Here is an 18,910-nt window from a genome sequence, read left to right as displayed (position 1 = left end):
TGTTAGCCATTTGTGTTTTTTCCATTTTTGGCCTGTATGAATAAAGCTGCCATGAACATTCTTGTATAAGTTTTGCCTGGACATATGTTTTCATTTCTTTTGGGTAATACCTAGGAATAGAATTCCTGGGTCATATACTTAGTATATATTTAAATTTGTAAGAAACGGTCAAACTGTTTTTACAAAATGGTTGTATCATTTAATATTTCCATCACCAGTGTGCGAGAGTTTCAATTTCTATACATCCCCCAAACACTTGGTATTTTCAGGCTTTTTATTTAACTCATTCTAGTGAGAGTGCTGTGGTATTTCATTGAGGGCTAGTGATGCTGAGCTATTTCTTCTGAGTTTTTGCCATTGTGTGTGTGTGTGTGTGTGTGTGTGTGTGTGTGTGTGTGTATTGCCATTAATGTATCTTTTGTGAAATGTCTCTTCCCAGCTTGTTATTGAGTTATAGTTCTTTATATATTCTGGACCCACATCCTTTATCAAATATGTGTTTTGCAAATTTTTTCTCCCAGTATGGTTTGCCTTTTCATTTTTTAATAATGGGTCTTATGAACAAAGGTTTTTAATTTTATCAAGTCCAGTTAATTGGGTTTATTCCTTAATGATTTGTGCTCTTTGTGTCCTAAATAAGAAATATTTGCCTATCCTAAGGTTGCAACAATTTTCTTGTGTATTTTCTTCTAGAAATTTTATAGTTTTAGCTTTTAAATTTAGGCCTATGATGGCATCATAAAAAGAAGAAATATTTCTTAAATATTCCTCCTATAAATGTGCAGATATTTATAGCACAAACTTTAGTATAGCTTAAATGCAAGTGCATTGTGTATGTCAAAATATCAGTGCATTTAAATGTCTTAATACAGTCAGAAAATAGATAAATGCTAAAAGAAGTCTGTAGAACTGTGGTTAGTACCATGTTTTGAAGATTTTGACTAAGCTCCTAATCACACAAATTCTGTTTTAGAGATTCTGAGGATGAATCCTTCTTTAGGACCAGACTACTGTCTGTTTTAAGGTCCTCTATGTTCAGTTCTAGCATGTCAGCTGTTGCTAGTTTGGTTATGACTTTATAATACTCAATAAGTACTTTTTGGTTAATTATAAAGAGTATAAAGATTGATAGTATGATTATCTAAAACATTAAATTATTTTTATTTGTTTTTATGTATTTTTTGATGTGTGTCTGATCTGAAAATTCATAAAACTTCAGAATAATACATGTATAGTCAAAAGTAGTTTTCTTTAAAGATGTCTAAAAGCAATTTAACTTTGTAAGATTTACTAAATCGTTTACCCAAAAGTCTGTTGACCTCAGTTAATACTAGTATAGTGGTGGTTTTAAAATACTGTAAGAAGTCTTCATACTATATTTAATCTTTTTTCTTGATTAGAAGAGTAGTCTATATTTATAAAACATTCAAAAATTAAAAGAATTATAGCTTTATAATTTTGATGTTTTCAGTAGAAGAATTTAAAATGAGCTCTAATGAAGTCTCAGTGTTTGATAAATTGTTGCAGCATCATTGTGATGTTCCTACTAGATCCATTTGTTAAACTAATTAGATCTTTTGTATTTCGTTTTACTTGGTTGAATATACACACACATTAATTATATATTTTTCCCTGTATTTTTGCCAGTTGAGCCAATTTGGTAATTGTTTTGCTTTCCAATTAGATTGCAAGATAAAAGTTGTGCCAATGCCATTGATTAGCACTGAACAGATTGTAGTATCTTATCCGGAGGAATGCTGGTTCCACTCTAAGCCTTAGAGTTCTAATCAAAATTAGACTGTAATTGCTTAGGATGAGCCAGTTCTTTGTAGAGACAGTAGGTGGTCAAATAACTTATGCCTTTCAATGATGGATTTCTTTTATTCTGTATTTATCATCCTTTCAAATTTTTGTAAGGCTGCTTATCAGGAGGCATTTATGATTGAATTTAATAATTTAACTTGTGAGCCTACAGACTTCTTGAGTCATCTTTCTCCTTTTTAAAATTTTCTGTTTCATTACCTTGCCTATCTTTTCTCAAAACTCTGAAAGGGTACATATCTCACTGTGCTCTGTTCCTTTCTTAGTATCACCTGTGCTGTATGATTACCGTCTTCCAGAGTTTCCATCTCTTCTGCTTTACAAAGTACAGTAGTTCCTCCCTGTTAGGTTGGAATTGGGTTTAGTGCTTCCTCTGGCTTCTAACAGGAGAGTATCAAGAGTATATTTCTAAAATTTATTAGGTTCACTGCTTTTAGCTGAATGAGACTTCCTACTATTGTCTGGACCATATAGATTCCTAAATTTATCGCTTACATGACTGTCATTTTTTTGCCTATGCATTTCAGTAGCTTCAAACTTATTAATTCTTGTGGAAAATTAGTCAGATATTTTCGTTGCCTAGAACAGTGAAGAGTATAGTTGGTATTCAATATTTTACATTGATCAATACATTTATTAAACTGTGATCAACTAAGGATTGTAGGAATCCAAGAGAAGTTTAGTGTATGTCGTTGAGTTTAGGTTCTTGATGGAGAGGCAAGAAAGTGAGGGTAAAGAGAAGATAATGTTTATTTTATGTTTTGCCTTGTTTAAAACATCGTCTGGGAACATGCTTACCATTATCTGGCTCACCAATTAATAAAGAGATTTTAAAATGCAGTATGATGTTTCAAGCCATTGTGGTACATAGTTTAAAAGGAAGCAAGATAGGGGCATTAATCAGGGGAAACAGGCCTTATTTCTGTCAAAAATTAAACTTACACTTTCTACTTTAGGGGTGATCTTCAGAATGTAAGCTTATCTGTTTCTTTGCTTGTTTTTTTAAAAAACATTTGTTGGAAAAAACGTTCCAGGATTAGTGTAATTTTCATTTTGTTTAGTATATTTAGGTCAAAAACTAAATTCGGTTAATTTGTTTTTATATGATGGCTTTTAATTGTGCCCACCCCCTTAACTCCCATGGTTTTAGGATGATTAACTGAAAAAGAACACTTACCTTGATCTAAAAATACAGTCTACTTATATCTAAATTACAAATATCGATTGAGATGGGTCTTAAATATTAATAGCCTATTTTTTTTCTTTCAGGTAGTTGTTTTTATTGGCTTCTACCTATAAGTACTGTGAGAGTTGATGATAAAATATGGTTTCTAAATTATTTATACTAAAAACATACTTGTTGATGCTTAAGTGAATTATGTTTTGCTGTTTGGCCATAATTTGAACACAGCTCCTCTTTGGTTGATTTTTGGGGGTTTTGCATTAGTTTAGGATTGATCTACTTCAACTCACTTATCGTATGAGTGTTTGTTTCAATATTACAATTAACTTTTTTTTGAGATCTAATTGTCATATGACATTTTATTAGTTTTAGGTGTCCAACATAATGATTTGATATATGTCTATATTGTGAAATGATTACCACAGTAAGTTTAGTTAGCAACCATCACCACACAAAGTTACAATTTTTTTTCCTGTATGAGAACTTCTAAGATCTACTCTCTGAGCAACTTTCAAATACACAAAACAGTCTTGTTAACTATGGTCACTATGCTGTACATTCCATCCCCAAGACTTGTTTATCTTAAAATTGGAAATTTGTACCTGCAATTAATTTTTTTTAACATCTTTATTGGAGTGTAATTGCTTTACAGTGTTGTGTTAGTTTCTGCTCTATAACAAAGTGAATCAGCTATACATATACATATATCCCCATATCCCCTCCCTCTTGTGCCTCCCTTCCACCCTCCCTATCCCACCCCTCTAGGTGGTCACAAAGCACCAAGCTAATCTCCCTGTGCTATGCAGCTGCTTCCCACTAGCTATCTGTTTTACATTTGGTAGTGTATATATGTCAATGCTACTCTATCACTTCATCACAGCTTACCCTTCCCCCTCCCCATGTCCTCAAGTCCATTCTCTACGTCTGCATCTTTATTCCTGTCCTGCCCCTAGGTTCATTAGAACCAATTTTTTTTTTTTTTTTTTAGATTCCATATCTTTGTGTTAGCATAGGGTATTTGTTTTTCTCTTTCTGACTTACTTCACTCTGTATGACAGACTCTAGGTCTATCTACCTCACTACAAATAACTCAATTTCATTTCTTTTTATGGCCGAGTAATATTCCATTGTATATATGTGCCACATCTTCTTTATCCATTCATCTGTTGATGGACACTTAGGTTGCTTCCATGTCCTGGCTATTATAAATAGTGCTGCAGTGAACATTGTGTATACCTGCAATTAATTTTTTTTAACATCTTTATTGGAGTATAATTGCTTTACAATGGTGTGTTAGTTTCTGCTTTATAACAAAGTGAATCAGTTATACATATATCCCCATATCTCTTCCCTCTTGCGGCTCCCTCCCTCCAATTAATTTTTAAACTGGTTGCTGGCCCCCATTTCGCTGGAGCATGATAACTCTCTAATTCCACATATGCATATGTTTTCTACAAACTAAGGACATCTGCCCAGGAAATCTGAACAAGTTGAATGTAAATTGTCTAATTCACTTTAAAAATAGAATTCTTCTGTCTAAAAAAAAATTCTTCAGATTTCTGAGAAATGAATACCTGATATAATTGAATACAGCAATGGTATTTACTAAGATTCAGCAAACGATAACACTTAACAGGATCAAGAAGACTGTCCTAGAGCTGATATATTTGGATTATAGCAAGCTACGTGACAGATCTCTCACACTGGTATGAATAAAATAGAGAAATATGGGCTTGGTAAAAGAGTAGCCGTGGAAAGATGCGTAACTGATAAAAACAACAGTAGATCTGTGCCAGTCTAGATCATCTATACTTTTGAACTTGGCCCATTTTTTAAAAAAAAATTTTATTTATTTATTTATGGCTGTGTTGGGTCTTCGTTTCTGTGTGAGGGCTTTCTCTAGTTGTGACAAGCGGGGGCCACTCTTCATCGCGGTGCGCGGGCCTCTCACTATCGCAGCCTCTCTTGTTGCGGAGCACAGGCTCCAGACGCGCAGGCTCAGTAATTGTGGCTCACAGGCCCAGTTGCTCCGCAGCATGTGGGATCTTCCCAGACCAGGGCTCGAACCCGTGTCCCCTGCATTGGCAGGCGGACTCTCAACCACTGCGCCACCAGGGAAGCCCTTGGCCTATTTTTTGAAGACCACTCAACTTGTAGTATTGATATCTGATCCTCAGTTCTGCTCTGCCACTTACAGCTCTGTTACTTTTAGAGCCGCCTTTTTTTTTTTTTTTTGCGGTATGCCGGCCTCTCACTGTTGCGGCCTCTCCCGTTGCGGAGCACAGGCTCCGGACGCGCAGGCTCAGCGGCCATGGCTCACGGGCCCAGCCGCTCCGCGGCATGTGGGATCCTCCCAGACCGGGGCACGAACCCGTGTCCCCTGCATCGGCAGGCGGACTCTCAACCACTGCGCCACCAGGGAAGCCCTAGAGCCTTCTTATTCTGTGTGAAGCATAGTAATCATTTCTGTCCACTGCTAGTTATAGGGTTTTAATGAAGTTTACGTGAGGGTATATATGTGAGAGGACTTCAAAAACTCATTTTATAGTTACTTCTTTCTTTTATAAGAAAAAATATATGAAGCGATGAGGGAAAACTAGATCAGATTTGCTGATGATAAAAGACTGAGAAAGATAGGTGATGTCTGCTAGTACTAATTTGTAGGATTAAATGGGACTAATGGGTATATGGCATCCTAATTAAAATAATCGTTTAAAAAACATACTGGGAACATTTGTACTTGAAATTCACAGGAAAGTTTGATAGCATTTCTTTTTGAGTAGCCACCAAAAATTAGATCAAAGAAGTCTGCTCATTTTAAGGGAAAAAGCTGTATAGCATAGTGAGTTAAGACCACAGTTTGGAGTCAGACTACCTGGCTTGGATCCTGTTTCTGCTACTTTTTTATCCTTGTGACTTTGAATAAGTAACTTAATCTCTCAATGCCTCAGTCTCTTCATCTAAAAATGAGAATAACGGTACCTACCTCAGAGCTGTTGTGAGAGTCAGCTGAATTAATATTTATTATCATTTGCAGTAAGTCTGTATAAGTGTAAAATAAATTATGAAAAGGCAAACATTGGATTTAGGATTTTGTAATGGTTCATTAAAACCTACTACCGTACAGTTAATGCATTGTATTTTATGTCTGTAAAGGCATTGTACCTACATTTTTACAGATGTGTTTAATCACATTCATGTAAGTTATTTTTAAATATAATTTCTTTTTGTGTTCTTCTTAGACAATGGTTACTTACTCAATTTTATAACTAATGGATGGCCAGAAAAGGTTTTTTTCCCTTTATTTATTTTTGTTTTGGAACTTAATAATAGTTTAAAAAAATCAATATATGTTGCCATCTACAGAACAAGTACTTTAAAAGCAAAGAAGAGCAGAGGTAGACAGAGTGAAGTAAGAAAGAGATTACAGACCAGAAACAAGCTCAAGGAGTCTTTTGTATAGGAAAAAGAGTCAAATCAGTGCGGGAAGGGTAGGCTATTCAATAAATTTTTCTCCTTCTAGAGGGAAATTATTTCTTTACCTCCTACCATACACATACACACACACGAAAACAAAGTCTCCAAATGAATTAAAATACTAAATGTGGGAAATGGAACTTGAAAACTTTTGGAAGAAAATATTAAAACATATTTATGACCTTGAGGTGAGGATTTCTTAGACATAAAAATTGTACACTTTAAAGTAAGAGATTGATATATTTGTATCAAAATTAAAATTCCTGTATGTAAAAAGCTAACATAAAGTAAAAGACAAGCCACAGACTAGGAGTACCTATTTGCCATATACATATAACAGTCAAAAAGTATTTCTCATCAAACTGGGGTTGATGGAGGGGTTGGACTATCTCTAAGATTCCCTCTAGCTCTCAAATATTTTGAACATAGGGGTCAGTGAAGTGAGTCCCAGTGTTAGAGAAGAACTGAGGATCAGAAAATATAAATGTTTTGCCATTGACAGATTCCTAAGATCCATTTTTAATTTAAGTGGATACATATTAAAGTGTTTATGCATGACCTCAGATTTAGATATAATTACTTTTAAGGTAAATTTGTTATCTTTCTGTTTATTAAATTTATATACTATATACTTCTTTCTTTGTTACTTATCATGACACAGGCATGGTTCAGTAAACGATCTTTACTAAACAAATTGGAATTTAAAGCTAATTGCTTGACATTATTTTTCTTCCTATTCTTTAACTGTGAACTGGGTACTTTTGTGACTTTTTAATTATAAAATGCCCATATCATAAAAGGTATTAACTGTGTTTGGGGAAAAAATACCAAAGCACAAATAAAAAAATTCAAGAAGTATAGAGAGGAGTATGTATTGAAAAATTTTAACTCTACTTCTTGGAGTCAGTTATATCTATAACCTTTAAAAATTATTATTCAATATTTTATTGTAGCTTCCTGTCAGTAACCTGGTACATTATAGTTGTTCACTAAATGTTCACTGAATTAACCGATGCTCTTTACCAGTCAGGAGCTGATCAATTTTCCTGGTACACTTAGCTTTTAAAGTGCTATATAATTTCCATGAAAGATACCTTTTCAAGGGTCTGAAACTCATTTTTTTAACTATCGTAAAAGTTACCTTCTGTCATTAGTACTAAAAGATTAAATGTATATATAAATAAGACTACTCTCATATGTGATTTATAAAGTCAGTCTGCATGCCTTATAGTCACACTGTGTATAATGGTTTTAGTTTTCAGACCTAGTAAAACTTACATACAGGTTTTACTTGTTTGCCAACTATGATGAAAGTCCCTGATCATTCGGTTTCTGAGTTGTAAAGTGAATTACTAAGAAGTTACACAATCTTGGAATTTGAAGAAAGGCTTTGTGGTATACTTTATATTAGAAAGTGGTAGTAGCTTCTTTCTTAATAAAAGAGGCTAATTTTTCCAAACTCTTCCTCTTTTATATTAGAGTATTTGGAAAGGCATGTGCTTGCCCTGGAAAAGAATTGTGCATATTTGTCTAAGAGCTGTAATATTACCTATTAGTCTTAAATTCCAAAGTACATTTTATGTACAAAATCTATACGTTAGCCCCATCAAAGTTAAAATTACTTCCTTCTATAATTTTTTTCTGACATGGAATAAATTTTAATAAATTAGGAGATTTCTTTTATGATACTATAGTTATTGTTAGTTAAAAAGACATTAGAACTTTTTTTCTTGGAGAATATAAAATTGTTGGCTTGGAACTAAAAAAAATAATTAGAATATATTTTTCAATGGCCATAATAATACCAAGTCAAAAATTAAGCAGTGTTTGCTTTCCCCAAGAACTCTTCCTATTGCATAGGTGATTTCTTTGAAACTTTTAGAGAAATAGTAACAGTATAATGGAGGAATGATATATGGTGATCAAATAGGCTCTAACCTAGGCCTGTATGTGTGATTGAAAATACTCTAACCTAGGCTTGTATGTGTGATTGAAAATACTAGAAAACACTTAGAAAACTAACATTAGATAGATACTTAACATAATAGAAAAATATTTATCCAGAATCAACAACCAACATCATACTTAACAGTTCATGATAACCCAAACTCCTGTCAATATATAGAACATTACTCTCACCCCAGAAAGTTCCCTCATGCTCCTTTCCGGTCAGTCAGTCCCCACCCCTTTCAGCCCCCCACTCCAAGAACCACTATAATGATTTTTTTCTACCATAAATTACTACTGCCTATTCTAAGAGTTCATGTAAATGAAATTATACATTATATACTCTGCGTAAGGCTTCTATCATTCAGCATAAAGCATTGAGATTCAGTCATGTTGTGGCATATATCTCAATAGTTTTTTTTTAATTGCTGAGTAATGTTCCTGAGTTCAGCCTATATTTAATATGAACTTTCTAGATTTCTGTGGTTACTATTGTTATTTGGTGTTTCTTGGTTTATGCTTAAAATAAATTATGCTCTAATGAATGGTACTGTAATACTTGATTTTCTGTTATTTGTTTATGCTGTCTTAAAACTTAAGTTAATAGCAAGTTGTTATTTATCAGATATAATTAAATTGCAGGGGAATTAAATGCTTCTGTGAATAGAAACAGTGTTCTCAGAAGAGTACTATATATAGAATTTCACTTAATAGGAATTTAAAGATAAGTGGTACATTGATAATGACATAGCTGTATTTGAAGAGTCAACCATTTCAATTATTGGCATGTACTAATTGTTTTAAAAGGAGGTGAGGGAGCCCTACGTGGAGTTCAAATCTTTATTTCTGTAACTTGCATTCATTTGTCCAGACTGTGCTTTCTAAACACAGATAATCTATTCCTTAGAGCAATATATAAACAGTAGACACTATGTAAGTAGCATGATTTAATAGAATGAGTTGACCTAGCCTCTCATTTGTCCCTTCTTTGCATTAGCTAACTAGATCTCCTTTAGTGAGTATCAGCATTGATTTCTTCCTTTAAGTGAGAATGTTTACATCGTGTTTTTCTGTTTAGGGACACTTAAAAATCTGGCAAAAGCTAGGGACACTCCCCACTACCACCATGCACTTAAAACACAGAACTCTTGAAACCCCTTCATTTGCCTTTTGCATCCCATATTACAAATTCAATAAATGAAGTCTTTAGGAATTATCTTGTTTACTTTCTTTTACTTAAACCCACATCCATTTCACTACCAGGACATGTTGGTTCTACATCAAAAAATAACCCTGAACACTTCTCACATTTCTACTACCTCTATTCTAGGCCAAATGTGATCATCTCTCACCTACATGACTCTAATAGCCTCTTTTTTTTTAATTGTTATTTTATATTAAAGTGTAATTGATTTACATAGTAGCCTCTTAACTGGTCTCTCTACAAATCACTTTCCTTACAGCAGCCAAAATGATTTTCCAAAAATGTATGTGTTTTTGTTGTTTTCCATTGTACTTGGAATAAAATTCAAACTGTTTACAGTTTTGTTGTCCTTAGCTGGGCTTGCATTATATCCTGTGTGTCCATTATTCAGGAGTTAGTTAGAGATCTGGGCAGGGAAACATGAGTTACTTCAAAGTAGCTTAATTGGTTTGAGCATTTTTACCTTATTGTTTTAATAGAATTCCTATATCTTAGAGTCACAGTTTATTCACTGGAAAAAAAAATCTTAGCTAATTGATTTCCAATCCCTTATTTTGGCAGTTAAATAAAAATCTGTTTAATTCTATTTTTTTTTTTTGGTTTATTACAGATCGGGCTGGGAGCATCAGTACCCTTGATTCTTTAGACTTTGCAAGATATTCAGATGATGGTAACAGGGAAACGGATGAGAGAGTGGCAGGTGAGTAAGATTGTAAACACAGATTTGGATTTTTGGACATTCCAGAAATAATAAAATGACTTGAAGAATTCTCTTCTTTCTATAATTTGATATGTGAATATATTGATATAGTTATTATACAAAGTTATGTTACTAATTTATTGGCTGAGGGGAACATCCCAGCCCCCAACTGCTCTTTCCAGTGGTGCTCTGAATTTTTGGTTATGCACACCTACAGTTTGCTGAATTCTGCTTGTAGCCAGTAGTTTACAACCATGTAGTTATACAACTGGTGTAAAAGAGGTTTAAGTTAGCCATGGTTTAGTACAAAGTTAGTTGGTCATTGGCCTCCTCATTCCTTTTATCCTCCAAACCAGGGCTGAGTAATATTCATGTGTTATATACCAGTACAGCTCTACTGATTGTTAAAATTGGTTTAAATACTTCTATGCTGGTTGGTGAATAAAATTTTGCTTGGTTCCCTGGATGCTCCCTGGCCATCACTGCATCTCTCCAGAAACTTCTCTTGACTTGCCTGTGATCCAGAAAATAAAGGGTTAATGCTTGGTCCATCAGGGGCCTCCAGGACCTTGCCCATTCCAAAAAGAAGGCCAACATCCTTATTAGTTGCTTGGTTTCTCATTCCAATCTCCTTCCCCTCTCCATCCTCCCACCATTTCTGCCTTTTAGGCATCACCACTGGATCTGTAGGGACTTCAGAAAACCAATTTGTACCCTCTGTGTTCTGCCCACATCACATGAGGCCAGTTGGATTCTTCTGGGGGTCCACCCTGGGATTTACCAGTGTAGCAGCTCTGGCTCCTCAGGTGTCAAGTGACTGGTACTTTTCTGGTGCTTCAAGGCTGTGGCTGTCTGTTATTGAAGTAATTTTTGAATGTCTTATTGGAATTGTAGTTTTCATAGGACGTTGACTCTGAGATAGATGGGAAGCAGACAGACATCAGTTAGGTATTTTAATCCACCAGAATGGTGGGCACACCTGGCACAGGAAGGATGCCACGTGGGACAGATGGGAGCCTGTGAGGGAAATATTTTTCTTCCATTTACTGGGACAAGTTTGTTAAAACCTACCAAATGTTTGCCTGTCATAGTCATTATGAATAAAAGTGAGTGCTAATTTTTATATAGCACTTGCTCCATTCTGGACACTGTTGTAAATGGATATTAACTCTTTGAGTTATAGAATTATCATCATCCTCCCCTCCCCAAGAAACTGAGGCACTCAGAGATTATTAAGACTTTAGTGGCAGAGCTAAGACTTGAATGCAGATAACCCAGCAGCAGAGCCCACAACTGACTGCACTGTATGCTACCTCTTAGCATGAAGGATGAGGTTTGACCTGGTTAAAATGACATTCCAATATGTGGTTTTCATTTATAACTCAAGAATAGAGCTATTGAATGTTTAAAAAATCTCTCTTTCCCTAATCTCTTCCCTGAGTTAGGGGAAAAAAATGATGTAATTGTTTTTAGTTCAACAGAGGCTAAGAGAGGATTCAGCAGTGAGAACAATAGCATTATCAATTGAATGGAGAAGTCATTGGAAGAGTTTAATGCAGCTCCATATATCAAGTCATGATTTAGTCATAAGCATTATTAATTGAAAGCTGTATCAAAAAAGAAATCACATCAGTACTGTCTGAAAATTAGCAAATCAAATGGGAATTATTTGAATAATTTTAGAACAGACTTATCCTACTAATTATATCATTTGTTAAGTGGCATTGTTATATTTAATTATATAGTAAATGTTAGCTATTCTGTGTTTTCTGTTATATGTTAAGTATTAAATGTATGGTATTTTGGTTTATTAGAGACTAACCAAATATATTTAGTTTTGTATATTGTATTGTTGTTCAGATGGTTATGTATCAGAAAATAACTTCTACCCAGAAATAGACCACATAATTATTTTCTTCCCTTTAATTTTTGTTTGAAAACCTAAATTTTAGACTTAGTAAAATTTAAGAGGTTCATCATTATTCTCAGTATTTAGGTATTTTAGTATTTCTAATTAGGGGGAACAATGATATAGAAGCAAGATGTTATAATTAAGCAATATGTTATAACTAAGCATAACTAAGAGTGAATATTTTAAATATTTGGTAGTTTTGACCTTATATTTTTAATCTAAAGATTATATTCTTATCTCTAAGTTTGGGGAGATAAAGTAATTTTTGCTTACTATATAATGCTAATGTATAAATATATGCTGTCTTGAGAAAGAAATACTATGTGGTGTCACTTATATGTGGAGTCTAAAAAATAATACCAATGAATCTATATATCAACGTAAAACAGAAACAGAGTTGTAGACTAGAAAACAATCTTATGGTTCCCCAAAGGGGAGAGGGAGGAGAGGATGGGACAAATTAGGAGTATGGGATTAACAGATACAAACTACTCTACATAAAATAGATAAACAACAATAGATACACAAACAATAGGTAAACAATGCCCTCTGTAGCACAGGGCATTATACCTAATTTGTAATAACCTGTAACGAAATATAATATACAAAAAAATCAAATGACTATGCTGTACCCCTGAAGCTCAACACAATATTGTAAATCAACTATACTTCAGTGTAAATGAGTGACTGAATGCTGTCTTCCATCTTCACTGGAAAAGGGAAGGAAATGTATGTTATTCCAAGAGAATGGCATTTAGACTTTTAATGCTCTTGTGCCATCGCCTATTATTGAACCAAATGTGTGATACGTGGATGAAAATTTCAATTAATCACAATTCCCATTTACAAAAAAAATTTTGGCTCTTTGCTAACCATTGCTAGTAACTTAGAAACTAATCGAAAAATGAACAATCCAGAAAAGATAATTATCCTGCCATCTATCATTGGATCACGTGTAAACCTCACTGAGAAAGAATAAAAATCTCTTTTATTTTCGTATACCAGTCTTGGGCAGAAGGAGATTATAGATAATACAGATATTGAGTCCACTGCCCCACGATGCAAATGTAGGGTCTGCTCCAGCCTTTAATAAACTGTTGCTGTTTATGAGACATATATATACTACTACATGTGGGTTCAGCATCATTCTTATCATCTTTTCCCTAAATTTAAATATCTGGTTATTTTTTCAAGTCTGTACAGGTGTTCCTTTAAAGAGGAAAAGATCTCTAAATGGGCAAATGTTTATTGAGCACCTGCTCTGTGCCAGGCACTGTTCCGGTTGCTTTATATAAAATACTTACTTAACCTTGTTAACAATCCTTCAAGATAGGTCATGATATCCTTATTTTATAGATCAGAAAACTGAAAAGCTTACCAAGATTGAAAAATTTTCCCAGTAGCCTCCATATGGCTAAAGGGCAAAATCAAGATGTGAACATATAGGTTTTTATTCCAGGGCTCACGATGTATCTTTAAGTACCAGGCTGGAGCTTTGACTCATCGGTACATTCATGTGGATAGCAGAATCTTATCTTTCCCATACAAGACTGTTTCAACATAGTCATTTTCTTTCCAAAAAAGTAAAATTTCAAAAGCATTTCATTTCAAATATTTTCCACTTCTGAATTTAGTAGACACCAAACCAAAATGAGCTTAATTTAACTGACTTTTTAGTAAAAGCCTTTCTATATGTTATTAAACAAAGCTGTACAGTGTACATACAGTGTAGCTGTTAAATTTTCAAGTTTTCTTCAAGATAGCAAGGGACATCTATGTTCTAGATATTGGGATTGCCATGCTTTAATTAGACATTTTGAGCATCTGCTACATATTAGGTATTATGTTAGGCGCTAGATACAGACGCATGAAATAGACAGAGTTTCTGCCGTCAAGGAATTTGTACTAAAACCTGTCTATATCTGTAATACAAATAAATGTTCAGTACTTTGGAACTAGTGATAAGGAACTTGTTGATTTTAGAACCATCTGTATCCCTGTCTCAGGTTCACCTGATCCATCTTTTAGCATCAGAGTCTCTGATTTTGTTTTCATACCTCTACCTGTTACTGTATTACTTCTCTAGTTCATACCTTAATTTTTGTATTGGGATCTAGAGAACTGCAGAAACTGTTCTTTCCAATTTGCAGGGAAAGACACTACTGAATGCTGGTAAGATCACTGATGTTTAGATTTATTAGATATGGCATCAAGTACTGGAATGCCCATTCATACAACTAACATTTGCTGAGTCCTCTATATTCAAGGTATTATACTGTTCTGGGAACAATAAACAACAAAGTAGACATATGAAGCCTTTTTAAGCCTACGTAATCTAGTAAACATTCTGAAATGAAATTCAAATTTTTGCCTGTGGGTTAACCTGGCCTTACCCCCGGGTAAGAAGCATCATCAGTAGCCCTCTCATTCCTTAGCTGTTGGGCTGCAGCATACATATCCAGCTTTATCAGGATTAAATAAGCCTATCTGTCTTATTATAATATATTTTTCCTTAGTACAAATATCTTTACCTCCTGTTTGCAGTACTTTTTGTTTTTCTTATTTTCAACTTTACTTAAATCTTATTTATGGTTTTGTATGATTTAAAATAGGATAGATGCTCCAACAAGCCTTTTAAGGGCAACAAGCCTTTGATGTGAGTTGTAAATTGTTAAAATTTATATAAGTCATAAAGGTCTGAACTAGGACAATTGCAGAGACAATTGAGATGAATGGTTATTTAGGATTCAAGGGCTGGAATCATTATGGCTTGACATTGAATTAATGTGGGAGTAAGGGCAAGAGGTAAGTGAAGAGTAATCTCCAGGTTTCTTATTTGGGCCTCTTGGTAGATAGTGGTGCCCTTAATGAAGAGATACTGCAGGAGGAGGGAAGACAGATTTGAGAGGAAGATGATGAAGTTCATTTAGATAGGATCAAATTCAAAGTTTATGAGACATTCAAGTGGGCATGTCCAGTTGATAAACAGGTAGCCCTGTTTATCTTGGGGAAGAAGTTTAAAGATTTCTGAATCTTAAGAGTACTGTTGAGAGTAAAACTGTAAGAGTGAAATGTTTATCATCCCAGTATATAGAATAAGAAAAGGACCAGGGAGGACACTCTGGGAAACACCAACTTTGAGATGAATGATAGAGGAATCTGTAAGAGAACCTGAGCAGGAGGAACAATAATGGGAAGAATTTTCTTCTTTTAAAGTTTAAGGAGGAGGAATTTTTTCCCCCTCAGAAGAATATAGAAAACTAAATGTCTACAAACCACGGAGATTGCATCTTGCTTCCGTTCATTTATTTCTCACTATTTGCTAGGTCATGCGTAACAGTCCTCTACCTTTCTTAGGTCTGTAATAGGCAGGGAGCATTCTCTAAACCCAGAAGGAGTGGTGATGGTACTGCCTGGGGATTTTTGTATTATTTTAGGAATCTATTTTTATTCTAATTCATATTCTTATGAGAATTTTCCTCTTTTCCTAGAACCTTTCCTGGGATAATAAAATAAGTATTAAGGATGGGGAAGTGGTATTTTATTACCACTATAATATTCTGATCAGTATTATAGGAAAGATCTAAAATATGTATTATTTTGAGTTTTGTGCCAAAAGAAGTAAGACTAACAAATATTTCAAGATAATATTAGTAATATATTTAGTTGGGGCAACAAAGAATCAATATTTCTTTCTGCTTTGAAATTTAACACTGCACCTTTGGTGTCTTGACATGGTCAATTGTATATATCCCAAGTCACCAGCACCTGATCTTGAAGCTCTCAAGTACCCCTGATATAATGCCAGTATTATCCAACCCTATTTAGGAAATAACTATCTCAACTAATCTAGAATTGCTTATACTGACTTAGTCATTAAATATTTTGGTAAGATTGTAATATGCAGTATTAGAATATACCTATGTCTGCGATTACTTTAGTTCCAATAAAATTGCATTCAGCAGGGTTGGGCTAGTGGAGGGTTGGAATAGTGGAGTGAGCAGGCTGGTAGTTGTTTCCTACAGTGTTTTTTAAAAACATGTACTTCTTCAAACATTTTTATGAAGAATTATAATATTTGAAAAATACTTGGAGGTTGCTTGGTACAATGTATCTCTTTACAGGATAATAAATTTTGAGATTTAATCCAATATTTTTTTAATGAAGAAGTGACAAATTTATATATGTGTAAATATAGCTGTCCAGACCTTTCTTGTGAAACTTTCTCACATAACTGCAAATACTTGATCATACTGTGCCTTTATAGAGATGTGCTATGGCTTCAAAGATATGCCTTTGTCTTTTAAAGTCTATATTGTATATTAAGAAACATGCAGCAGAGTGAATTCATTTTGATAAGCACTATCTTTCCAGAGCATTGGTACCTTTTAATGACATTTGGCAATGTATGTGTAGATGTGCATAAAAATATAAATTCTTGCCGTCTGACATGGGTTTTTCTGGCTTTCTGTGCCTTGATCATTTAGTGTTTTGCTCTTGGTCACCTAAACTTTCACCAGTTGAATCTGAGTTTTTTTCACAGTTTGTGTTTTAACCAGTTTTTTTTAAATTTATTTTTTTCATATTTCTTTCATTCTGGTGCAGGGCATTTCTGATCTGCAATTGTTCTGTAATATGTTAGTAAATTGTAAGTGATTCTGGAAGCATAATATGTATACTCATTTTGCTTGTGGTATAGTTAAGTGCTTTTAAATCAAAATAAATTACCTAAAGTTTTGAAATAAAAAGAAAAGTAAACCTATTCTGTACTTACCTAACACATTGAATGTGTGCAGTCTGACTTTAAACACAAACTCTAAGAGTTTCCAGAAGTGTTGAGTTTTAGGAAATGTTTTAACTTTGTTGCACAGAAATATTTGCAGATCAGCATTGCTGACTAACAAAAAAGAAATAGTCACATAACATGTCATCTGATTTTTAGTTGTGCTTCCGTGTTGCTGCAGGGAAATTCTGTGCATCAAAATAATTGGCTTTAATGTACCAGATGTGATTCAGTTACATCTTAAGTTTTTAATGAAAATATGCAAACTGAGTGAATTCTATTTTTTCCATATATTTTTATAGCCTTGTTGTCTCTGATAGCATTTCATTTGCCATCTTCTTTATTCTGTTTATTAGTCAATGAGGAAAAAATGCATCTTTAAAGTGTTAAATTTGCTAATTTTTATGCAGAACTATTTAAATTATAATTTTTTTAAATATCCAATTGTGACAAAGATCACTTAATTTTCTCAGAGCTTTACTTCACACAAATGGCTTTTTTCCCCCACATCTAAGCTTGCTTTTTCTTCAGAGCAGTATTTATATATTTTAAAGAAAATTCCCAGCAAAGACACATATAGTTAAATCTTGCTCATGATGAAACATTTTAAAGAGCTCATTAAAACGTCTCCTCAGTATTCATGTTTATCTTATAATCAGACTCTGTGGTAATAGGAGAAATCTTTAAGTTTCATTAGTACCTCTTACTATGAACAAATATCTATTTGAAGAGTTGTCAGAAACTTTGAAATTCTACTTAAATTTACTCAGTATCCTTAGATTACCACACTTGTAGAATTGTACTCAATCATTTGCTTTAGAATGATCTTAATTGTAAATTAAAAGACAAACTATTTCTATCCTTTGGCTTTAAATGAAACCTAAAATAACCCCCTCAGAACTTTTTTTTAGATATATGTTTAACATATCTGTGCTTGTTTATAGAAGACATACTTGTTTGTAGAAAAATTGATAGGCATCCCACATTTGTTAAATATTTAAACCCTGTTCTTTCAACATCTTAATGAAGGACTATATTCACTAATGTTTCTGTATGTTGATTTATAACATTATTCTAGATAATGCATTTTAAAATACATTTTTTTTAATCCTAAGATTTTCTTTAAGTGTATTTGCTAGGACTTCATCTAATTTTTGTCTTTTCCCCTAAAATTATGTCACCTGAAAACATTCCATTACATTTCTTACCTAGACTGAGTGAAACACAACCACCTAAATTACTAAGATTTTTATTTACCTAAAGGAGAGTATGCCATAGATTTTACTTTTAAATAGAGCTATTCCTTGTCAGACAGCTGGAACATTTGATCAGTAGTCCCCTGTATTCTAAAACTATGGAAAACATTCACCAGTTTGCTTGCAAATCAACTCTGCTGCATGCGTTCACAAGTTTCATAAAGATTGCATGCTTTCTGTTTTCAATACAAATTGTATTTTTTTTTCATACCCATCCTTGCTTTTTATTTTTTTATTTTTGTTTCCCTTTTCTTGGTTGGATGCCTGTGTGTGTTTATTCCAAATCCCTGTCCAGTCCTGGAGTTTGAACTACGGAAAGCCAAGGAGACCATTCAGGCCCTCCGAGCCAACCTGACAAAGGCTGCAGGTGGTGTACATAAACTTTTTTGAGACATTTTCTACTTTGACAATGTAGAAGTAGCTGAGGTATTTTCTAATGTAAAATAGTAAAATATTATTCATATTTTCTTCCACCAGAACACGAAGTTCCTTTACAGGAACGAAAAAATTACAAATCAAGTCCTGAAATTCAGGTGGGTGAATGACAGATCTAAAAGTATCTTCCATATGAAATGGTAGCACAAGTATTGAAGGAAGAAGACTTACAGTATTGTATCTGTCTTTTAT

At 33.8% G+C, this 18,910-nt stretch overlaps 1 protein-coding gene across 8 annotated transcripts in view; it reads left to right on the top strand.

Annotated features, from left to right (window-relative positions):
* RELCH (RAB11 binding and LisH domain, coiled-coil and HEAT repeat containing) overlaps window positions 1-18,910 on the top strand; it is a 117,335-nt gene that overhangs the window by 3,669 nt on the left and 94,756 nt on the right. For 7 of the 8 annotated variants that reach the window (XR_007471692.1, XM_004268064.4, XM_012532418.3 and 4 more), the window contains exons 2-4: window positions 10,243-10,332; window positions 18,579-18,650; window positions 18,761-18,816. Coding sequence is in view for 7 of the 8 variants with exons in the window: in XM_004268064.4 (XP_004268112.1) it covers window positions 10,243-10,332; window positions 18,579-18,650; window positions 18,761-18,816 (218 nt within the window). In the remaining variant the exon portion in view is untranslated. The remainder of the gene's footprint in view (window positions 1-10,242; window positions 10,333-18,578; window positions 18,651-18,760; window positions 18,817-18,910) is intronic. The other variant, XM_033424993.2, reaches the window with a different exon arrangement.

The sequence above is a fragment of the Orcinus orca genome, chromosome 15 (genome assembly GCF_937001465.1).
Source record: "Orcinus orca chromosome 15, mOrcOrc1.1, whole genome shotgun sequence".
In the NCBI taxonomy this organism is placed as follows: Eukaryota; Metazoa; Chordata; class Mammalia; order Artiodactyla; family Delphinidae; genus Orcinus; species Orcinus orca.
The sequence above is the reverse complement of the archived record's forward strand: the minus strand, read 5'-3'. Positions and strand labels throughout refer to the sequence as shown.